Here is a 25,575-nt window from a genome sequence, read left to right as displayed (position 1 = left end):
GTGCATGCTGCAGCTGAAACTCCACTATTGCCTGCTGCTGCTCACACAATCTATCCAGCATATGCAAGGTGGAGTTCTACTTTGTTGGTATGTTGTATATCAGCCGGTGAGTGAGGCGGCAAAAGTGACGCTGAAGCGCAGACAGACGAGCAGCAGCAAAGTGAAAACGTTAAAAGTGCGCACACTGTGCCCGCGTTTTCAGCAGCAACTCCAACGTGTGTGGGTACTTGTGTACAACCACATTTAGCACAAGGGTCAGGCAAGGGATGTGCATCAAACCTGCTAGGCCCAGAGCTGCTATGAGATTTTGCTTGTTTGATCCCAGTCCACAGCTCTTACACGTTTGTGGGATTTGTTCACCAAACAGAGGAGATTAAGATCAGACTGTTGTTGTTTCCCCCAGGCTGTGCTGAATTTGGTGTTGCAGGTCTTTCTTTGACCTAATGAGAAGGTGGTGGAGGAATGTTATGACCTGGTGGTAACGGAGCAGTACTGATATGACCTGGTGGGAACGAAGCAGCACTGATATGACTTGGTGGGTACGGAGCAGCACTGAAATGACCTGGTGGGTATGGAGCAGCACTGATATGACCTGGTGGGGACGGAGCAGCACTGAAATGACCTGGTGGATACGGAGCAGCACTGATATGACCTGGTGGGTAAAATAGATCATGAACAAGCTCTGAGGAGGTGGTAGCTTTACTGACCGCAATCCCTAATCCTAACACAACACTAGAAATAGCCGTGGGACGTTCCTGTCACTCCCTAGACGCCTCTTCACAGCCTAAGAACTAACTACCCCTAAAGATGGAAATAGAAAACTATCTCGCCTCAGAGAAATTCCCCAAAGGAAAGATAGCCCCCCACATATATTGACTGTGAGTGGAGAGGGAAATGACAAACGCAGGGATGAAAACAGATTTTAGCAAAGGAGGCCAACTCTGGCTAGATAGACAGAAATAGGAAAGGGAACTGTGCGGTCAGTATATAGAACCTAAAAATCCACGCAGAGATTACAAAAATAACCTCCACACAGACTCACGGTGTGGAGGGGCAACTCTGCTTCCCCAGAGCTTCCAGCTAGCCTGAATGTTTCATAATGACAAGCTGGACAAAAAGAGACATAACTTTAAACTGAACAGTAAGTACAAGAACTAGTAAGAACTTATCTTATGCTGGCATGGACAGGCCATCAGAGAAATCCAAGGAGAAGACTGAGTCTAACCTAGAAGAACATTGACAGCTGGCATGAATTACAGGCCAGAGACCTGTTAAATACCAAGGCCAAGGGAGCCGATTAGTGAAGTCAGCTGCCAGGCCAAACTCCAGGAGCAGCAGTTCCACTCAAACCCACCAGAGGGAGCCCAAGGGCAGAACTCCCAAAAGTATCATTCACAACCACAGGAGGGAGCCCAAGAACGGAATTCACAACAGTACCCCCCCTTGAGGAGGGGTCACCAAACCCTCACCAGAGCCCCCAGGCCGATCAGGACGAGCCAGATGAAAAGCACTAACCAAATCGGCCGCATGGACATCGGAGGCAAAAACCCAAGAATTATCCTCCTGGCCATAACCCTTCCACTTGACCAGATACTGAAGTTTCCGCCTCGAAAGACGAGAATCCAAAATCTTCTCCACCACATATTCCAACTCCCCGTCAACCAACACAGGAGCAGGAGGGTCAATGGAGGGAACCATGGGTACCACATATCTCCGCAACAAAGATCTATGGAACACATTATGAATGGAAAAAGAAGCAGGAAGGGCCAAACAAAAAGACACCAGATTAATAATTTCCGAAATCTTATAAGGACCAATAAAATGAGGCTTGAACTTAGGGGAAGAAACCTTCATAGGAACATGACGAGAAGACAACCAGACCAAATCCCCAACACGAAGCCGGGGACCAACGCACCGACGGCGGTTAGCAAAACGTTGAGCCCTTTCCTGAGACAACGTTAAATTGTCCACCACTTGAGTCCAAATCCGCTGCAACCTGTCCACCACAGAATCCACACCAGGACAGTCCGAAGGCTCAATCTGCCCCGAAGAAAAACGAGGATGAAAACCGAAGTTACAAAAAAAAGGCGAAACCAAGGTAGCCGAACTGGCCCGATTATTAAGGGCAAACTCGGCCAACGGCAAGAAGGCCACCCAATCATCCTGATCCGCAGACACAAAGCATCTCAAATAAGTTTCCAAGGTCTGATTGATTCGCTCAGTTTGGCCATTTGTCTGAGGATGAAATGCCGAAGAAAAAGACAACTCAATGCCCATTCTAGCACAAAAGGATCGCCAAAACCTAGACACAAACTGGGAACCTCTATCAGACACAATATTCTCCGGAATGCCATGCAAACGAACCACATGCTGAAAAAATAATGGAACCAAATCAGAGGAGGAAGGCAACTTAGGCAAAGGTACCAAATGGACCATCTTAGAAAACCGGTCACAAACCACCCAGATGACAGACATCTTCTGAGAGACAGGAAGATCAGAAATAAAATCCATGGAAATATGCGTCCAGGGCCTCTCAGGAACTGGCAAGGGCAAAGCAACCCACTAGCATGGGAACAGCAGGGCTTGGCCCGGGCACAGGTCCCACAGGACTGCACAAAAGAACGCACATCCCGCGACAAGGAAGGCCACCAAAAGGACCTGGCAACCAAATCTCTGGTACCAAAAATCCCCGGATGACCAGCCAATACAGAACAATGAATCTCAGAAATTACCTTACTAGTCCATCTATCAGGAATAAACAGTTTCCCCACAGGACAGCGGTCAGGTCTATCAGCCTGAAACTCCTGAAGCACCCGCCGCAAATCAGGGGAGATGGCAGAAAGAATCACCCCCTCCTTGAGAATACCAGCCGGCTCAAGGACTCCCGGAGAATCAGGCAGAAAACTCCTAGAAAGGGCATCCGCCTTCACATTCTTAGATCCCGGAAGATACGAGACCACAAAATCAAAACAGGAGAAAAACAAAGACCATTGAGCCTGTCTAGGATTCAACCGCTTGGCAGACTCGAGGTAAATCAAATTCTTATGATCGGTCAAGACCACAACGCGATGCTTAGCTCCCTCAAGCCAATGACGCCACTCCTCAAATGCCCACTTCATAGCCAACAACTCTCGATTGCCGACATCATAATTACGCTCAGCAGGCGAAAACTTTCTGGAGAAGAAAGCACACGGTTTCATCAAAGAGCCATCAGAACTTCTCTGAGACAAAACAGCTCCTGCCCCAATCTCAGAAGCGTCAACCTCAACCTGAAAAGGGAGAGAAACATCTGGCTGACGCAACACAGGGGCAGAAGTAAAACGACGCTTAAGCTCCTGAAAGGCCTCCACAGCCGCAGAGGACCAATTCACCACATCAGCACCTTTCTTTGTCAAATCGGTCAGAGGTTTAACCACAGTAGAAAAATTAGCAATGAAGCGGCGATAAAAATTAGCAAAGCCCAAAAATTTCTGAAGGCTCTTCACAGATGTAGGTTGAGTCCAATCATGAATGGCCTGGACCTTAACAGGGTCCATTTCGATAGCCGAGGGTGAAAAAATGAAACCCAAAAAAGAAACCTTCTGAACTCCAAAAAGGCACTTAGACCCCTTCACAAACAGTGCATTAGCACGAAGGATCTGAAATACCATCCTGACCTGCTTCACATGAGACTCCCAATCATCGGAGAAAACCAAGATATCATCCAAATATACAATCATAAATTTATCCAGATACTCTCGGAAAATATCATGCATAAAGGACTGAAACACAGATGGAGTATTAGAGAGCCCGAAAGGCATCACCAGATATTCAAAATGGCCTTCGGGCATATTAAATGCTGTTTTCCATTCATCACCCTGTTTAATACGAACAAGATTATACGCCCCTCGAAGGTCGATCTTGGTAAACCAGCTAGCCCCTTTAATCCGAGCAAACAAATCTGAAAGTAAAGGTAAAGGGTACTGGAATTTAACCGTGATCTTATTGAGAAGGCGATAATCTATACAGGGCCTCAAGGAGCCATCCTTCTTGGCAACAAAAAAGAACCCCGCTCCCAACGGTGACGAAGACGGGCGAATATGCCCCTTCTCTAAGGACTCCTTTACATAACTCTGCATAGCGGCATGCTCTGGCACAGACAGATTGAAAAGTCGACCCTTAGGGAACTTACAGCCAGGAATCAAATTAATAGCACAATCACAGTCCCTATGAGGAGGCAGGGAACTAGACTTAGGCTCATCAAATATATCCTGGAAATCCGACAAAAACTCAGGAACTTCAGAAGAAGGGGAAGAGGAAATTGACATCACAGGAATATCACTATGTATCCCTTGGCAACCCCAACTAGTCACAGACATAGATTTCCAATCCAGCACCGGATTATGTACCTGTAACCATGGAAAACCCAGCACAACAACATCATGCAAATTATGCAACACCAAAAAGCGAATATTTTCCTGATGTGCTGGAGCCATGTACATGGTCAAATGTGTCCAGTACTGAGGTTTATTCTTGGCCAATGGCGTAGCATCAATCCCCCTCAAGGGAATAGGGCTCTGCAAAGGCTCCAAAGAAAAACCACAGCGCCTGGCAAAGTCTAAGTCCATTAAGTTCAGGGCAGCGCCAGAATCCACAAATGCCATTACAGAAAAGGACGACAATGAGCAAATCAGAGTAACAGACAAGAGAAATTTAGGCTGTATAGTACTAATGGCAACAGACCTAGCGACCTTCTTAGTACGCTTAGGACAATCAGAAATAGCATGAGCAGAATCACCACAGTAAAAACACAGCCCATTCTGACGTCTGAATTCCTGCCGTTCTGCTCTAGTCAAAGTCCTATCACATTGCATAGGCTCAGGACTCTGCCCAGAGGACACCGCCATATGGTGCACCACCTTACGCTCACGCAGGTGCAGATCAATCTGAATGGCCAGAGACATTGATTCGTTCAAACCAGCAGGTGTGGGGAACCCCACCATAACATCCTTAAGGGCTTCAGAAAGACCCTTTCTGAAAATAGCTGCCAGGGCATCCTCATTCCATTTTGTAAGCACAGACCACTTTCTAAATTTCTGGCAGTAAATTTCTGCTGCTTCCTGACCCTGACACAGAGCCAGCAAGATTCAAGTCCGAGTGCTTGAAAAAATGCATCTACATTGAGCAATGCAGGATTCCCTGGCTCAAGGGAGAATGCCCAGTCTTGCGGGTCTCCACGGAGCAGAGAAATAACAATCTTCACCTGCTGAACGGAGTCACCAGAGGAACGGGGTCTCAGAGCAAAAAACAATCTGCAATTATTTTTGAAGTTCAAAAATTTAGATCTATCCCCAGAAAACAAATCAGGAATAGGAATTCTAGGCTCAGAAACCGGAGTCTGGACAACATAATCTTGGATACTCTGTACCCTTGCAGCGAGATGATCAACACGCGAGGACAAACCCTGAACCTCCATACCAGTACCCAAATACTAAACCACCCAAAGATTAAGGGGGAAAAAAAAGACAAAACAGGCTACAAAAAAAAAAAATAAAAAAAAAAATTACTCAGGACTTTCTTTTCCCTCTTTAGAGATGTATTTAACACATTGTGGGCCAGCTGTACTGTTATGACCTGGTGGTAACGGAGCAGTACTGATATGACCTGGTGGGAACGAAGCAGCACTGATATGACCTGGTGGGTACGGAGCAGCACTGAAATGACCTGGTGGGTACGGAGCAGCACTGATATGACCTGGTGGGGACGGAGCAGCACTGAAATGACCTGGTGGATACGGAGCAGCACTGATATGACCTGGTGGGTAAAATAGATCATGAACAAGCTCTGTGGAGGTGGTAGCTTTACTGACCGCAATCCCTAATCCTAACACAACACTAGAAATAGCCGTGGGACGTTCCTGTCACTCCCTAGACGCCTCTTCACAGCCTAAGAACTAACTACCCCTAAAGATGGAAATAGAAAACTATCTCGCCTCAGAGAAATTCCCCAAAGGAAAGATAGCCCCCCACATATATTGACTGTGAGTGGAGAGGGAAATGACAAACGCAGGGATGAAAACAGATTTTAGCAAAGGAGGCCAACTCTGGCTAGATAGACAGAAATAGGAAAGGGAACTGTGCGGTCAGTATATAGAACCTAAAAATCCACGCAGAGATTACAAAAATAACCTCCACACCGACTCATGGTGTGGAGGGGCAACTCTGCTTCCCCAGAGCTTCCAGCTAGCCTGAATGTTTCATAATGACAAGCTGGACAAAAAGAGACATAACTTTAAATTGAACAGTAAGTACAAGAACTAGCAAGAACTTATCTTATGCTGGCATGGACAGGCCATCAGAGAAATCCAAGGAGAAGACTGAGTCTAACCTAGAAGAACATTGACAGCTGGCATGAATTACAGGCCAGAGCCCTGTTAAATACCAAGGCCAAGGGAGCCGATTAGTGAAGTCAGCTGCCAGGCCAAACTCCAGGAGCAGCAGTTCCACTCAAACCCACCAGAGGGAGCCCAAGGGCAGAACTCCCAAAAGTATCATTCACAACCACAGGAGGGAGCCCAAGAATGGAATTCACAACAGAGGAAGCAGAGTAGGAAGAGTAGGCAGCCTGGACAGATAAACATCCAGCAATCTTAGGATCGTGGTAGAACATGTCACTTGTTGGCAGCATATTCCCTAAAGAAATGCCACACCAGGGAGCTATTTTGATCTGTCTTTGTTGTGCTGATTTCAGTGGCTCGGTGGGCATTAACAGCCAAGTACTGTCTATGGGCCGCCAGCTGTGCCTTTGCAACTTACTCCTCTTTTGCTATGCTGCTGTGGCAAAATGGCCCACCTCCTCTTCTTCCGAACTTAACATGTCCCTAAGATGGCATCTGCTCCATTCATCCCCCGATCATCTTCCACGACTCCTCAACCCTGCCTTCCTTGCCGATCTGCACACTGCAGAAATATGCTGCAGTTGGCAATTGAGTTTAATCATCATCTGACATGTCCTGTGGTGGTCCACTGACCGTATGTACTAGCCCTCCCATGTACTCATTCTCCAACCTAACAAGTGTTTGTGCATTAGTGCACTCAGTCTCTTCCACTTTTGAGGCAAGGCCAAATGGATGGGCCACATAACAACAGCTAGGAGAGTTCTCAAAAAGCAGAAGAGACTGCTGCATGACTTGGGGCTCAAACTGCTTGACTGAACTGCAAGGGGGTGAGGTAAAAGCTTGATGACCATGGTCCTCAGGTGCCAACTGTGCACTTTCTGCAGTGGACCAGCTGGAAGGGAATGCAAAGGAACTGTAGTCACTCTCATCTATCCAATCTAACACCTTTTCAACATCTTGTGGCCTCACCATTCGTGAAGCTGTATTCGGGCCTGCAAAAGGATGCATAGTGTCCTGTCACTTGCGTGCAACAGAGGAAGGTGCTGTGTTTGGGAACATAGTAGGCACACAATGACCATGTCCTCTCGCTGCATCAGCTAACCCACCATCACGATCAGCAGCTAAACCATGGCCATATCAACAATTTGATGTCCTCCTCATTTTTGGAAGAGGTTCTTCTGCAGGATACCCTCAAAAGAAATGGCAGAAGAGTAGCTTTATTTATTTGCCACAGTAGTACACAGCACACAGCAGCCCTTAAAAATTATTTGTTTGACTTACTAATGCCAATGAGATGGCTGATGTCAATTATGTATTTCCAGACTACTATAAAACACACACCGGTTTAGGAAATGTATTTTTTTAGCCTGTAAATGGCAAAGAGATGGTTGATGTCAATTGTTTATATGCAACACTATTAGGAAACACACAGCAGTCCTGAAAAATAATTTATTTGGCCTATAAATGACAACGAGATGGCTAATTCCAGTTATTTATTTCCCAGACTACTAAAAAGTACACATAGGGCCAGAAAAATTATTTCTTTGGCATAGAAATTGCAACTAGATGATTGATGCCAATTATTTATTTCCCAGACTACTAAAAAACAGACCCCGATCCAGAAACATTATTTCTTTGGCCTAGAAATGGCAATGAGACAGCTGATGACAATTATTTCTTTCTGAGACTACTAAAAACACACACCAGTCTAGAATAATTATTTATTTGGCCTAAAAATGGCAACTAAACATTTAGTGCCAATTATATATGTTTCAGACTGCTAAAAAACATACACCGGTCTAGAAAAATAATTTATTTGGCCTACAAGTGACAACAGGATGGCTGATGCCAATTATTTATTTCCCAGACTGCTAAGAAACAGACTGCTAAAAAATACTCAGATATGCTTCATTTACATATACTGTCTCTGATCAAAAGGTGCCTTTTACACAAGCGTAGGGACTTATTAGAAGGTCTGATACATGGCAACAAGCCCTGTAGCTCTGTGAGTGCCACATTGTTAGGACAAAAATGTTTCCAGTCATTGAAAAGTTCCACTGTTTCAAATCAAATTTATATGTAATCCATGCTAACAATGCCCTGGTACAATTTGTAAGAAGGAGACGTTCTGTCTTCTCTGTGGTTCACACAACCATATAAAAAATCGTCTGATATTCATGCCCAAAAAATGGACCATTTTTCAACTGTATGGTCATCCAAATTCAATCCTTATAATGTCATCCATAAAGCATTCCTTTTTATACATCAGCATTTCATAAAACCACATGGTCCAACTCTTCTTATGTTTTAGGCTGAATCATGCTTATCTCACGCATTGTTATTGTTATACTTATTTTCCAACTACATCTGATGAAGGTTTATTCCAATCAACCACTTACTCTTTCAGTAAAATAGTATTTTCTGACATTGATTCTGATAATCTTCTAAGTAATTTTAGATTGTGTCCTCATAAAACATTATTACCACGCCCCCTGATGAAGATAGGCAAAACATGCGTTGGGGCGCTTGCATGACAGGTCTGCATTGAGCTAAGTATGTCTTCTAATCCACTATATAATATGGTTTTCTCAAAGCATGGTGTATGTACTGGTAAGATAATATTATTTATATATATATATATACAGTGGGGCAAAAAAGTATTTAGTCAGTCAGCAATAGTGCAAGTTCCACCACTTAAAAAGATGACAGGCGTCTGTAATTTACATCATAGGTAGACCTCAACTATGGGAGACAAACTGAGAAAAAAAAATCCAGAAAATCACAGTGTCTGTTTTTTGATCATTTTATTTGCATTTTATGGTGGAAAATAAGTATTTGGTCAGAAACAAACAATCAAGATTTCTGGCTCTCACAGACCTGTAACTTCTTCTTTAAGAGTCTCCTCTTTCCTCCACTCATTACCTGTAGTAATGGCACCTGTTTAAACTTGTTATCAGTATAAAAGACACCTGTGCACACCCTCAAACAGTCTGACTCCAAACTCCACTATGGTGAAGACCAAAGAGCTGTCAAAGGACACCAGAAACAAAATTGTAGCCCTGCACCAGGCTGGGAAGACTGAATCTGCAATAGCCAACCAGCTTGGAGTGAAGAAATCAACAGTGGGAGCAATAATTAGAAAATGGAAGACATACAAGACCACTGATAATCTCCCTCGATCTGGGGCTCCACGCAAAATCCCACCCCGTGGGGTCAGAATGATCACAAGAATGGTGAGCAAAAATCCCAGAACCACGCGGGGGGACCTAGTGAATGAACTGCAGAGAGCTGGGACCAATGTAACAAGGCCTACCATAAGTAACACACTACGCCACCATGGACTCAGATCCTGCAGTGCCAGACGTGTCCCACTGCTTAAGCCAGTACATGTCCGGGCCCGTCTGAAGTTTGCTAGAGAGCATTTGGATGATCCAGAGGAGTTTTGGGAGAATGTCCTATGGTCTGATGAAACCAAACTGGAACTGTTCGGTAGAAACACAACTTGTCATGTTTGATGGATGCAACTCAGTATTCTTTTTCCTCCAAACACCATACCTACTGTAAAGCATGGTGGTGGAAACATCATGCTTTGGGGCTGTTTCTCTGCAAAGGGGCCAGGACGACTGATCCGGGTACATGAAAGAATGAATGGGGCCATGTATCGTGAGATTTTGAGTGCAAACCTCCTTCCATCAGCAAGGGCATTGAAGATGAAACGTGGCTGGGTCTTTCAACATGACAATGATCCAAAGCACACCGCCAGGGAAACGAAGGAGTGGCTTCGTAAGAAGCATTTCAAGGTCCTGGAGTGGCCTAGCCAGTCTCCAGATCTCAACGCTATAGAAAACCTTTGGAGGGAGTTGAAAGTCCGTGTTGCCAAGCGAAAAGCCAAAAACATCACTGCTCTAGAGGAGATCTGCATGGAGGAATGGGCCAACATACCAACAACAGTGTGTGGCAACCTTGTGAAGACTTACAGAAAACGTTTGACCTCTGTCATTGCCAACAAAGGATGTATTACAAAGTATTGAGATGAAATTTTGTTTCTGACCAAATACTTATTTTCCACCATAAAATGCAAATAAAATTATAAAAAAACAGACACTGTGATTTTCTGGATTTTTTTTTCTCAGTTTGTCTCCCATAGTTGAGGTCTACCTATGATGTAAATTACAGACGCCTCTCATCTTTTTAAGTGGTGGAACTTGCACTATTGCTGACTGACTAAATACTTTTTTGCCCCACTGTATATATATATATATATATATATATATATATATATATATATATATATACATACATTAGAACCATTTCTTGCAGTGATATGTTTCCCTGCATGTAGAGACATGCTTGTATACATATAGGTGCAAATGAGATTTATTATAATATATTATTACTTACACCACTTGGTGTTTTAATTCTTATGTATCTTGTAGCAAATTTCTCTTGAGCTCATGTAACTTTTGTTGACTTCTCATACACATTTGTTTTTGGAGTTACCTTGCTTATTCATGTATTTTGCATTTATGTATTTTAATATATTTCAAAAAAATTGAATTTTTACTTTTGGGGGGAATTTTTTCTTCACTCTATTTAGCCCAAGGCCATTCTTAGTACTTTATTTTGTAAAGTATTCCAACATAAGGACTTAGCAAAGACGCAATATAGAAAACCATTTACACAGCATATGGAGCATATTGTATACAATGTATTCAGAAAGTGGAAATACGTTTCTGTATCCTTTAAGTTGACAGTAAAAGTTGCTTTTGGGCCACATTTTTAATCAATTTAAAAAAATATTTTTTGTCAAATAATAAATGTAATGCTCTTTTTTAATAAACAGTATTTTTTTGCTACTCAAAGTCTCCTTTTTTTCCAGACGTGTTATTACTAATCTGATTTATTTAATCTAAATTGCTGCCATCCCCAAACCGTGACAATGGAAGAGTTTTGCAGATCAAAGAGCAGAGGAAATTAATTCCCACAAGAAACAGCCAATTATATTCTTCATATATTACGTGTGAGCACTCTGGTTTCTTTATAGTAACATAGTAACATAGTAACATAGTTAGTAAGGCCGAAAAAAGACATTTGTCCATCCAGTTCAGTCTATATTCCATCATAATAAATCCCCAGATCTACATCCTTCTACAGAACCTAATAATTGTATGATACAATATTGTTCTGCTCCAGGAAGACATCCAGGCCTCTCTTGAACCCCTCGACTGAGTTCCCCATCACCACCTCCTCAGGCAAGCAATTCCAGATTCTCACTGCCCTAACAGTAAAGAATCCTCTTCTATGTTGGTGGAAAAACCTTCTCTCCTCCAGACGCAAAGAATGCCCCCTTGTGCCCGTCACCTTCTTTATGAAAGACTCATTCCTGTTACTAGCACTATTACTTACTTCTGAATTTGTAGTGTTGGTGTTTTTGTAATGATGGGGTGCACTTATATTGTGCTGATCAGCAAACTTGATCTAACAGTATGGGGAATACCAATAGGCTGTAAGCGCTCATTGTGCACCACACATCTGTATGAATGGCGAAGAGGCAAGCCTACAAACCTAGGTTTTCCTGCAAAAATACAGTCTAGCGCCCCCCCTATATACAGCTCATGTGGTTTGAGCAGTCATCATGTACAGCTCATATGCGATTTGCATACGTACAGTCAAGTGCCAACTAGCTTCTCTTAATAATTCTCTCAATGCTCAGTGAAAACCTGCAGCCCGTGCTTCATTGGGAGAAGCAGGAGGAGACGAGACGCTACTCAGCATGTGAAGGTGGTCACATGATGATGCTGGAACCGGGAAGCAGAGCTGAATCCTGACAGTGTGTATATTTAGTATTTAGCATGCTACAGTGCCTAATTTTAACATTAAAAGGAACCTGTAACCCACCCCTGGCGTTTTTAACTAAAAGAGCCACCTTGTGCAGTACTAATGCTGCATTCTGTCAAGGTGGCTTTTTTAGTTGGGGTCCCTTCCAACGCTTCAATAATCATTTTTTTAATTTGCCCGCCATACCTGTAGTCTGTTTGGGGGGGCATGTCTTTTCCCCCAGGACACAAACGCCTCCCAGCCATCACTCGGCCCCTCCGTGCACAGGGCGCCGCCTCCCGTGCCTTCATTAACGTCCCCGGGGCTAGCACTGTAAGTTCCCATCATGTGATGTGAGTCGAAGGGCAGCGCAAACTGCGCATGCCCGAAAAAGGATCTTACAGCGCAGGCACCGGGGACGTTAATGAAGGCACAGGTATGGCTGGCAAATTATAAAAACGAATATTGCAGAGTTGGAAGAGACCCCAAATAAAAGAGCTACCTTGACAGAATGCAGCATTAGTGCTGCACATGATGGCTCTTTTAGTTAAAAGCGCCAGGGGGGGATGACACATTGCTAACATAAATACAGATGTAGAAATCCTTAATTTGTTAGATGGCGCAATCATTTAATAACATAGCTATGTATCACATTATCTGACAAGTTATGGATGGCTATGTGCGTTGAGGATTAGAATGAATAACTGTGCTTGTATGCAGCACCAGAACCAAAATGAACATATTGTCAAGATGAATACAGCGATAAACTGCCAGGTCAGTCCCATAAACTGGATGTCCTTAAAGGGGTTCACTAGGCTAGAGGATCAAGCTGCAGTCACTCTATGTCACCTCAAGTACGCAATTTGCATTTTTCAATTCCCTTGTATTGAGTGAGGCCATGACAGCTTTTATCGCACACTTGTGGTCACATGCCTGCCCACTCTCGACACGGGAGAATCCTCACAATGTGCCGTGCGCACATTGTGAGTTTTGACAAGTCTGCAGTCTCATAGAGTGACTGCAGACATGAACACAAAGCCTGGACAGCAATGATAAGGAAATACTGGGTGTTGTTGTTGTCAGTCTTCATCACACTGCGGACTATACAGGAACCATAGTGCTGATGAGACATAGTATCACAAATATTTACATCCAGGTACCTTATAGGCGATATCTCCTGTGACTGGAGTTAAAGTTTCCATTTCCTTTGGTCTTCTGCAGCACATCCTGACAAGGTGCCCTTAAAAATAACTGTGACACCCCAGGAGTCTGGTTGCCACACTGGCATTCCCTTCTTCAGGGGGGATGGGTGATGCCATGCCTGGAAACAAGAGGGATCCCCTTAGCAGGTAATACCGTCAGCATGCAACACCTTTCCTGACTCCAGACCAGAAGGGGGAGCTCTAACCCAGAGCAGACAGAGAAGGAGGAAGATTCAAGTGAGGAGAATCTGTGGGATAGGAGCTGCGACTGAGCTCACCCCAGGACTGAGCGCCGAAGATTGGACATCGGAGTCCATGGTTGTGTGGGAACTGCAGGTCCCGCAATAAAATCTGGAGGACAGGAGATTGCAGGTCTCCTGGCCCCATTGGACACCCGAAGGCACAGCAGCATACGAGATCCCGGAGTCACCACGAGGGAGTGACACCTGGAACAGGCTCAAGCTGCCTGCCATGCGGGTAGTGTTTCACTTAGTGGACAGACTGAGAGAGGGACTTGAGGAGAACTAAAAGCATCAATCACCCAGAGAACAGCACAGCAGGGAGGACTCCAACCCCACCTGGTTAGGAGGATCCTGAATTGCTTCCAGGCTGCCCGGACCTACATCACCAGCTGTGAATTGTGCCCTGTACTGCACCTTCAACCTGGGATTAAAAGTATAGGAAACTGCAACCTTCGAGTCCTCTAGTTATTCCTGCACTCCAACGTCCACCATTCCTCATAAACTGTTCTGGTAGCCCTGGGGCCCCACTCCATCTGTGGGAAGCAGAACCATCCCAGCTGCATCACCATCGTCCCCAGCGGTCCCTTTAAGCAGCGTCGGCCATCCCTGGCCAAGTACCACAGGTGGCATCACAAATAATCCCCTTTTCCTATATAAACTTTATTCCTTTCCATCGTCCATTCCTTTTCATTGGACGCCCAGGGCCATGGACTGGGTGACTGCTGCCGTGACCACATCCCTTTAAGAACCGGCCCGGCCTGGTACTGAGTATCCCCACAGCCATGGCGGGCGCTCCATTACAGTGTCATTATAATGCTCCTGATTAATAATATATGTCTTATGCTGTACTTCTGAATAAATAATTGCTCCTCACTGTGCTCTCTGCACAGCATATCACCCCCACATTGTCCCTCTAATGGTGCATAGACTGTCCACAATCTCCTATTACCATCTCACTGTCCGCCCTTATTAGTCATAACTTTCACATTGTGCTGTTGATATATTCAGTGTCTCTCCCATGTTGCCCCCTTTGCATACTTTGCCACAAACTGTGCCTCATGGTGCCACCTCTTTATTTTGTGCCTCATACTGTCCCCTCACACTTTGTCCCCCTCATGTTGCTCAGTCTCTATAGTGTGCATTCCCATCACTCTTCCCCCCTGCATGTTGCCCCCTCCATACTGTACATTCACCGGTCCCCCACATTGTTTGTTCTCTATACTGTGTTCCATATTGTCTCCCCACACTGTGTTTCTCCCACTCTACCAAGTCTCTATACTATGCCCCCTTTTCACACTTTTTCCCCCATATTGCCCCCTCGCACTATTTACCAACCAATAAAACTTACTTGTATCTTCGGATCTATTGAAGCCCTTACCTTTCCACCATCTTCTCCATCAGCATAAGAGTGAAGACAGTAGGTAATCAAGTGATATCATTACGCTGCTATACATCCTTGATCTTTGCAGTGTTGAGGGTCAGAGATTAAATTGTATTTATACCTAAAAGACACAAGTACAATTTAGAGCAGGAGGCTGGCCTTCCTGTTCTCTAAGCAGGCTGTCAGTTTGACAACTGGCTTGGAGAATGACCAAACTGACAATTTTTCCATTATTAAACCCTTTTTTGTCGGCTTATAGAGTACATAAAAAAAGGACATAAAAAAAACTCAACGATTTTTTGCCACAAACAAACATGCTTTTTCAATGCATTTTTGACACCGCCATGTTTACAGGAGAATCACCCTTAAAAAAAAGACCTGTAACACCATCATTTTTTTTCTTTTTCCTCCCCTTTTTGAAGAGTCAGAAGTTTTCTTATTTTTCCATCCACATAGCTGTGTGAGGGCTTGTTTATGGTGGAACGAGTTATACTTTTGAATGACATCATTCATTCTACCACGTAGTGTACTGGCAAATGGGAAAAACATTCCAAGTGCATTGCAATTGAAAAAAAATGCAATTCCATAATTGTTTTTTTTTTATTTACCATGCTCGCTATATAGTAAAATTGACTTGCCATTATGATTCTCCAGGTCAGTACCAGTACGCAGATACCAAACATATAGTTTTTTTTATTTAAGTCATAAAAAAAAATTAGGAAATTTAAAAAAAAAATAAATTTGCCTTTGTTGCTATTTTTTGACACTCGTAACGCTTTCATTTTTTTGGATATGGGGTGGGTGAGGGCTTTTTTTTTACACTCTGAGCTGATGTTTTTATTAATACCATTTTGGGTACATATGATATTTCGATCACCTTATTGCTTTTGCTGGGGGCAAAATCCTGTAATTCTAGCATTTTGATTTTTTTTTCTCGTTACACCACTTACCGAATGGATTAATTTACTTTATATTTTGATGGATCGGCCTTTTACGAATGCAGCCATACCAAAAGTGGAGTGATTTGAACTTTTTTTTAATATTTTTAAAAAGTTAAATTTTTACTGTATTTAATAGTCTTGGTGGACTTGAGATTGTGATCGTCTGATCGCTTGTGCTGTACACAGCAGTGCATCAGATGTTCTCTTAAGTGCATATTGTTGCTTGCTCTCTTAATTGCATTATTGGTGTATTTCACGATGTTGGCTTTGTAATACTGACAACTTCAATTGGTGTAAGGGTATGTGCACATGTGGAATGATCCTCTGCGGATTTTTCCGCAGCCGATTTGATAAATCCGCAGGGCAAAAACTGCGCGTTTTTCCTGCAGATTTATTGCGGATTTACCGCGGTTTTTTTGCGGATTCCACTGCAGTTTTACACCTGCGGTTTTCTATTATGGAGCAGGTGTAAAACCGCTGCGGATTCCGCACAAACAGTTGACATGCTGCGGAATCCGCAGCAAAATCCGCAGCGTGTGCACATAGCCTAATAGCTCTTCCACTGTTCAGCATCCTCTTCTCAGTCACACCTGTCCTTCTGCCTTGGAGTGTGCAGGAGGACCTGTAGTGCCTTTACCTGTGCCATCCTGGAGTTTTACAAGAGCCAACACTCTGGCTGGACCTCAGCCAAAAAGTCTGTTAGGTTTCTTGTTCCTGCCACCTGTCTGATGCCTGTCCTTCACCAGTCTACCATTTATGACCAAACTCCACATGCCTTCACCCATGCTCTGCCTGTTTCCTGCTTGTCACTTTCGTATCACGCGCTGGTGTATATTTCCTAACTAGATGAAACCCGTTGCGTACACTTCTCTGGGGACAGCAACCTGGGTAAAGAGACATGGAATCCCTCCGGGAAAGACGGCTCCTTGGTTAAGCCTACATCAAATCTTCTAGCGACTCTATGGGTCTCCTTATCACCATTAGGCCTCTGTCACATAGGCAGATCAGCTGCTATGGGGCCCAGCAACTAAGAAGGGTGATCTCCACACAGATGTGACATACACATAATAATGGAATGAACTATGAGGAAAGGAGAAGGATATGGAAGATGAAATGGGGCCCAATTTCCATGATTACATTCTATAACTAAATGTTACGCCCTGCTGTGTGCATTATCACTTTTCTGTCGCATCATTTTTTGCATTATTATTGAGCAATGGTATTACTATTCTATCACTGTACTATAACATGATTGTGTGTATTATACCTGAACAGTGACATCATTATTAGTATTTACTCCCACTCTGTGATGTCACTGTGTGCATGACACTCCTGACATCATTATTAGTAGGTATGCCCGCTCTGTGACTGTGTGCATGATGACTCTCATCACATCATTATTAGTATGTATGCCCGCTCAGTGATCTCACTGTGTGCATGATGACATTCCTGACATCATTATTAGTATGTATGCCCACTCTGTGATGTCATTGTGTGCATGATGACTCTCATGACATCATTATTAGTATGTATGCCTGCTCAGTGATCTCACTGTGTGCATGATGACATTCCTGACATCATTATTAGTACGTATTCCCACTCAGTGATGTCATTGTGTGCATGATGACACTTCTGACATCATTATTAGTATGTATGCCCCCTCAGTGATGTCACTGTGTGCATGACACTCCTGACATCATTATTAGTATGTATGCCCACTCTGTGACATCACTGTGTGCATGATGACACTCCTGACATCATTATTAGTATGTATGCCCGCTCAGTGATCTCGCTGTGTGCATGATGACATTCCTGACATCATTATTAGTATGTATGCCCACTCTGTGATGTCATTGTGTGCATGATGACACTCCTGACATCATTATTAGTATGTATGCCCGCTCAGTGATCTCACTGTGTGCATGATGACATTCCTGACATCATTATTAGTATGTATGCCCACTCTGTGATGTCATTGTGTGCATGATGACACTCCTGACATCATTATTAGTATGTATGCCCGCTCAGTGATGTCACTGTGTGCATGGTGACTCTCATGACATCATTATTAGTATGTATGCCCACTCTGTGATGTCACTGTGTGCATGATGATATTCCTGACATTATTATTAGTATGTATGCCTGTTCAGTGATGTCACTGTGTGCATGATGACACTCCTGACATCATTATTGGTATGTATGCCCACTCTATGATGTCACTGTGTGCATGATGACACTCCAGGCATAATTATTAGTATGTATGCCCACTCTGTGATGTCACTGTGTGCATGATGACACTCCTGACATCATTATTAGTATGTATGTCCACACTGTGATGTTGCTGTGTGCATGGTGACACTCCTGACATCATTATTAATATGTATGCCCAATTTGTCATGTCACTGTGTGCATGATAACAATCATTTTATGACATAATAGTATGCATTACTTGCTATAAAGCTATTATATCATTTTATGGTTTCTTCAACCTATTTTGCTATTTGCAATAATTATTTGATAGTGGCACTGAGATAAAATCATTCTTTTTTTTCCAAATGTCTCAGAGTTGCATTGTACAAGAATTAATAGCTGTTCTTATTTTCTTCTTCAAATCTTCAAACATTTTATAACATTTTTACCTTTTACCTTTGTCGAACAAAGTGGACATTTTAGTATACAAAGGAATGAAGCCAGCAAAAGTAATGTTAGCAACACAAGGTTATATCTGATCTGTTACAAAGGTAAAGCAAAGAGCACAATCCCACTCTCACTGCCAGAATCATTGTGTGTTCTGGTTCGTTACACAATCTTAGTTCCAAGAACAATGGTAATGATGATGTGAATGAAAACTGAGGAACACATGTAGATTAGCAACATTCACATGACTCCACAGAGTAGAAACTGTCAACAAGTAGGATTATTAAAAGCATGTCACAGGTTGGCTGCGGATACAAGCCAGATCCCCCAAGTGACAATATATATATATGGCATAGAGGCGGTATCCACCGCTGGGGAGAGTAGAACATCATTCTTAGGGAAATCCCTGTTACTGATGAAGGTCACATGTCTGGACCGAAACATTTCATTTTGGATTGCAATCGCTACATATCAATCATTCTGAGCGCCAAGCTTCACATCTACTACATTACTACATTACGAGATAGCATCCTACTTGGCACCAGCGCACCAGAAGTTCTTTTGTTATTTGTAAATTGCTAATAGAAGACATAGAAGGTAGTGAAACCCATCTCCTTGTATCTCCTTGGTGGTGAGCGGATCACATTCTGCAGATTCACGAGCTTGTATAAAATTTATGATCAATTAGCCTATTTCACTGCCAATAAAATAGTAATATATGAGCATGTTGGGCAGTTAAACATGGGATGCAGTGAAGTGCGACCCATGGGAGTCGCATTCCTTTGAGGAGCTTAGTTGTGCAACCAGGGATCTCCAACCTGTAACACTCCAGCTCCTACAGAACTACAACTCCTACCAAGCCCTGACAGCCCAGGGAAATTTGGAATTGGTAGTGTACGAACAGTGGAGATCCGCTAGCCAGAGATCACTATTGTATGGAACACATGTGAGATTATCTATTATTATCTACTGATTAGGAGGACCGATTCCGAAATTAAGCACCAATTATATGAACCCTTCATTCCTGCCTTTGGGTAGCTACGTGCTTTCATCAAGAGTCAAGACGGATTTCTTTACATGCTTTTACCAAGGGCTGCTGACAGCACCAAGCAAACTTGGCCAAGTACCAGGGTCCACTGGGCTGAGGGCCCATGGAGATCAGGGTCAATGTTCTCTACATTTGTCATGATGAGATTGGGTTTGACAGGCGACAACGTGCAGTAAGTTTATCATGCATTGGTCCTGCTCCTATCTAAATCTATCACAATATAAAGGGGTCTACCCTCACATGGGGCGTCACTACAGTAGGTGCAGGGCTTGCAGTCATACCGGGACCCTGCCGCTTAGGGGGGCTAAGGACCTGTGATAGTTGGGAGCCTTGGTCGAAATTTTGCACTGGGGCCAACGGACTTCAAATTACACCACTGACCATCACCATATTTTATTATACATCATTCTTGCACAGACCAAATCAATTAGTGTATCCATACTTAGCAGAAGTATGAGGAGTGGAGACATATGCACAAATATATCAAGGAAATGCATAAATAGCAAACACTTTAAAAAGATCATTTGCTTACTTTCTGGGTATATGACAAAAGATTAGGAAATACTTCTGCAGGAATCTTCACATAGCTTCCATAGTCTTGGTAGCCCAACTACAGGCTGCAAATGAGGCACAGAGTGTAGATTGTTGTAGAGGACATGTAGGCAGGGAAGGTGCAGGGAATGCCTCAGCATAGAAGGAATGTTTGACTCTTCTGCTTTTTCCCACCTACGGCACCACTTTTGCACATGGTTTGTGTCTTCTATTTCAGTTCAGTGCCATTCAAGTCAGCAAAGCGGGGCTGCAGTTCCAGACAAATCCCATGGGCAAGAGTGGAGCTGTTTTGTGGAAATAACATAAACCCTTTTTAATTCGAGTTATTTGAACAGACATGTATGATACAGAATAATGTGCATTACTAATTACAAACAACTTAAGGAATTCAATATACAGAATAAATCTTTAAGGTTCTGTAATACAATGCTTCTTATATACAGCATAGTCATTTACACCGATGCAGCTATACTGATAAAATAAATAAACTATACTGGTGTAAGTAGTATCTATAATAATACCGATCATGTTTAGGTTCCGTCCATATAGTTCTTCTATATAAGTTAACTAAATAAATGCTTGGAGGAAGACAGGTCCCGGGATGCCACAGCTTTGCCAGCATTTGTAAGGATCAACCAAAATGTTGACATAGAAGGTGACTATTTAAATATTAAAAAGAATGCATAGAAGGATTTACGATGCATTTTATTACTTCCCCATAAGCTACTCAGATGATATCATTGCTTTCTGTAACCCCTTCTTTACCCCGGAGGGTCTGCAGTTTACTGCACAGCAGCTCTTACGGTAACTTAATGAGTTAGTTGGCTGGTCATCCATGATTGCAGCATGGTGTCACTTCTATAAAGGGGAAGGCATTTTTTGTATCAAGAGTCATACTGGTCTTTACAGGATAATGTAGTATGATCTGAGCTTTTGCTACAAGACCAGCATTAGCCATAGCTTTTAAAAAATAATATTTTAGAGGATTGGAACTTGCATAAATTAGTGACCATGAATTCCAGATTTTCAAACCTTCAGGTAGTCATTTTTCAGTCTGCTTAGTCTAGCACCATGACTCCGAATAGTTAAAGAGAGAAGTTCGTGTTTATCCCTTAGCCCCAGGGAAACGTCTAAAGTTTCCTTGAGAACAGCTCTTGTGTGGATCATCATATCCACAAAGTCGTCATTTAACCCCTTCAACTCGTTCTTCTCACTCTCCTGGCTCTGCCTAAACTTTAACTCAAGTTCTGTTAAAGACTTGTCTGAGTTGGAGAAGGCTTCGCTTATCTGTGACGACTCCCTTCCCAGATACTTTCCGTAACTTTCCTCACCATCCAAGTCGTAAGATATGCTTTTACCAATGCTTTCAAGCACTCTTTCCGCATCTTCAATTTGTCTTTTTATGACAATGAACTCTTCTTTTAAAGAGAGAGATTGTCCATCCCCTGGACAGGATCTTTCATCCGTCACTCTGAAGAGCATCTGACACTTCTCAGGGTCATCATTCTCCTCATAGTCCCCATCAGGAACAAAGTAATGGTGCAAAGTCCCATTAGACATTTCTGGCTGAAGAGGTCCATTGTAAAAACCGTAGCACAGGTTGCCCAAAATTCCAAAGCAGAGAAGATGAAATCCAGTCATTATCACTTGCATGTCTCTGCAGCACCAGAAGCAAGGTATGCAATTTGTGAATCTATGACAGTGTGGTGTCACCGGAGTAAAACGTTTATAACTCCCATGCAATGCTCAAGCATGAATATTCCCTCTAGACGTCTGGATCCACCCTTTACATTCCACAAGCAGATGATATTTGCAAGCCAAATGAAATATTGTCCCGTGGTCTCCAGATCTCCAGCACCTTCAAAGTCCAAATCTGCTTGAATTCAATCCTTTTTGGTTTGCAGGCGAAATGTTGTCAGTATTCAGTCTGTGTGGCAAAGGAGAGTTCATATGTAAATATTGCCGGATCAAGAGCCTTCTTATGGAGCAGCAGGAGTAACACCCGGCTTGTCTGTGGTGAGCAAGATTTGTCTCTTCTGCTGGATGCTACTACACTATTTCAACATCTGGGCTGCTGTTAGTGAGTTTTTTCTTTTTTTTGGCTAATGACATGCCTTAGCAGAGGTATCTGTTCTCAAATTACAGCATGATTCCGTCACTGTAGGAGCTAAGAAAAAAAAGTTCTCCAGAAGAATCCTTTCGGTAGGTCCCAGTCATTAAAGCTCTTTAAGCATTTCTTCCTTCCAGCTGCACAAAAAAAAATACGGCAAATAAAGCATATCACATCCACCAATGGATTTGGACACCGACGAAGCATTACGTCTGCAACGAAAGAGTTACCAAGGGAAGCACGTGGGGAACTATAAATAAGCACGAGCCATTTCTGGTGCCGAGCTCCAAGACGGAATTTCAAAGCTGTTTTCCAGTTCTTTGCTGGGACAAAAACAATATTTATATTTCCAGAGAATATTACCCAGTGTTTTTTTTTCCAGAACATCATCAGAGAAAAGAAATATGGAAAACCAAGAAGTGTCATTTATTTTAGGTCAACTATTAGATGTTCTTGAAGGACACATGGTCACGGTAGAAAGCCGATCCTTAGGGCACCAAAAGGCATAGAAGGTACAGGTGGCAGGTTAGGCTAGTTTCACACTAGCGTTTTGAGGAGCTGCGGAGGGCTGCGGACTTCCCCCGTGAAGCCCCGCCCTCGGCCGCACCTCTGCCGATAGCCCCGCCTACTTCTGCATGCGGCCTTCATGCGGCCAGAGCACCTATCTTTAACATTAGGTACGCAGGTCGTGCCGCTGTATGCGGATGGTTCCGCATGCGTCGTTTTGATGATGCGGCGACCAGCGTAGAAAGCAACTTGTAGCAAATTTTTTTTTCTCCGCATTGTCAAAACGACGAATGCGGAAGCATCCGCATACTGCGGCACGACCTGCATACCTAATGTTAAAGATAGGTACGCCGGCCGCATGCAGGCCGCATGCAGAAGTAGGTGGAGCTAGCGGCCGAGGGCGGGGCTTCACGGAAGAAGTCTGCAGCCCTCCGCAGCTCCTCAAAATGCTAGTGTGAAACTAGCCTTACACTGCAGGGCTCAGAACACTATTATGTGCCAATAAACTTGGCATTTCCTGGAGACATTAGACTACTGTAACATTCTCTCCACTAGAGATGAGCGGTGTTTGAGTCGAACTGTTCGCCAATTTCAAATTCGAGCTGTTTTGGGCGGTGTTCGAGTCGTTCGAAGAACCCAAACAATTTGCTTAAAATCAGGCTGTTCGAGTTTCTGTTCAATAACTGTTCGTTTACCAAAAGCCTAGCTTGATTTGCACATTAAAACTGTTTATCATTGTTGATAGACTGTTTCAGTGTATAGTGGGCGGGGGATAGATCTGTGCTGAAATAATGCCGATCTCCATTTTTTTTTTCTTTCCCGCATTTACAGAGGGGCGGTGCAGTCTCTCAGCCTATCAGCTGTGCGCACACCCACAGCAATGTGCATGTGATGCACACAAGCAAGGGCATGTGTCATTGGCTGTGTATGTCAACTGTCCTTGCCCTATAAGAACCAGCCATTTGCCCCGTCGCCACCATTTCCTCACTGCTGCAGCTTAGTGTTAGACGGCACCGCTGCTGCTGTGGGTGCTATACAGACTAAGAGTGTTTTTTTGGAGTGAATTCTCAGAGAGATTTTTTACTGCATCTAATCCAGTTAATAGTTTTGGGGTTTTGGGCTTAGTAGCAGTGTCTGCACGTCAGCAGAGTAGCCCGCCTGTGAAACTAACTATACCGCCTGTGTATCTCAATTTTTACTGCATCTAATCCAGTTAATAGTTTTGGGGTTTTGGGCCTAGGAGCAGTGTCTGCACGTCAGCAGAGTAGCCCGCCTGTGAAACAAACTATACCGCCTGTGTATCTCAATTTTTACTGCATCTAATCCAGTTAATAGTTTTGGGCCTAGGAGCAGTGTCTGCACGTCCAGAGTAGCCTGCCTGTGAAACAAACTATACCGCCTGTGTATCTCAATTTTTACTGCATCTAATCCATTTAATAGTTTTGGAGTTTTGGGCCTAGGAGCAGTGTCTGCACGTCAGCAGAGTAGCCCGCCTGTGAAGCTAGCTACACCGCCTGGGTATCTCAATTTTTACTGCATCTAATCCAGTTAATAGTTTTGGGGTTTTAAGCCTAGGAGCAGTGTCTGCACATCAGCAGAGTAGCCCGCCTGTGGAGCTAGCTACACCGCCTGTGTATCTCTATTTTTACTGCATCTAATCCAATTGATAGTTTTGGGCCTAGGAGCAGTGTCTGCACGTCAGCAGAGTAGCCCGCCTGTGAAGCTAGCTACACCGCCTGGGTATCTCAATTTTTACTGCATCTAATCCAGTTAATAGTTTTGGGGTTTTAAGCCTAGGAGCAGTGTCTGCACGTCAGCAGAGTAGCCCGCCTGTGAAGCTAGCTACACCGCCTGTGTATCTCTATTTTTACTGCATCTAATCCAGTTAATAGTTTAGGGCCTAGGAGCAGTGTCTGCATGTCAGCAGACTAGCCCACCTGTAAAACTAACTACACCGCCTGTGTATCTCTATTTTTACAGCATCTAATCCAGTTAATAGTTTAGGGCCTAGGAGCAGTGTCTGCACATCAGCAGAGTAGCCAGCCTGTGAAACAAACTATACCGCCTGTGTATCTCAATTTTTACTGCATCTAATCCAGTTAATAGTTTTGGCCTAGGTGCAGTGTCTGCACTGTCCGACGAGCCCTGGTGCAAAAAGTTATGACGTATAGCCTGGGCCAACGAGCTCAAGAGGTGGGGCAAATCACACTGCAGGAGTGGTCTCAGATCAGGGACCTATGCACCCTTCTGCACAGTTTTGAAATAGCAACGAAGATGTTTAGTGCTGACGATGCCATTATCAGCATGACCATTCCAGTGATATACATGCTGGAGCACACCTTACACAGTGTTCGGAGTCAGGTGGTGGAACAAGAGGAGGAGGAGGAACAGGAGGAGTCGTATGTGGAAGGGATCATATCTCCAAGTTCAAGAAGGTTGGCAGCACCAAGGCGGCTGGCATTGGAGGCTGGGGGAGAGGGATTACCGAGGGCGCATGGTAGCAGCCAAACTGTTGAGGAAGGTGCAGGAGGCGAGGAAGAAGTGGAGGATGAACTGGCGCTGGGCATGGAAGACTCATCAGATAAGGGAGACCTTGATCAAATTTCTGTTGTGCGAGGTTGGGGGGAGAGGGCAGACGAAGGAAGCATGATTCTCACCTCGCCACCACCAAGACAACAAGGACTTGTACCTCCTGGATGCGCAAGACACATGAGTGCCTTCTTGCTGCTCTACCTGCAACATGACCCTCGGATTGTCAGAAT

General features: G+C 43.7%; 1 protein-coding gene across 1 annotated transcript; it reads right to left on the bottom strand.

Moving 5' to 3' along the window:
* Positions 1-21,156: 21,156 nt before the first annotated feature.
* FIBIN (fin bud initiation factor homolog) lies at positions 21,157-22,450 on the bottom strand. Its single transcript, XM_077288036.1, has one exon. It carries the CDS (start codon positions 21,847-21,849, stop codon positions 21,223-21,225), a length of 627 nt encoding a protein of 208 aa, XP_077144151.1. The 5' UTR covers positions 21,850-22,450; the 3' UTR covers positions 21,157-21,222.
* Between the last annotated feature and the right edge of the window lie 3,125 nt (positions 22,451-25,575).

Source organism: Ranitomeya variabilis, chromosome 2, assembly GCF_051348905.1.
Source record: "Ranitomeya variabilis isolate aRanVar5 chromosome 2, aRanVar5.hap1, whole genome shotgun sequence".
Lineage (NCBI taxonomy): Eukaryota > Metazoa > Chordata > Amphibia > Anura > Dendrobatidae > Ranitomeya > Ranitomeya variabilis.
This window is presented reverse-complemented; position numbering and strand designations above follow the sequence as displayed.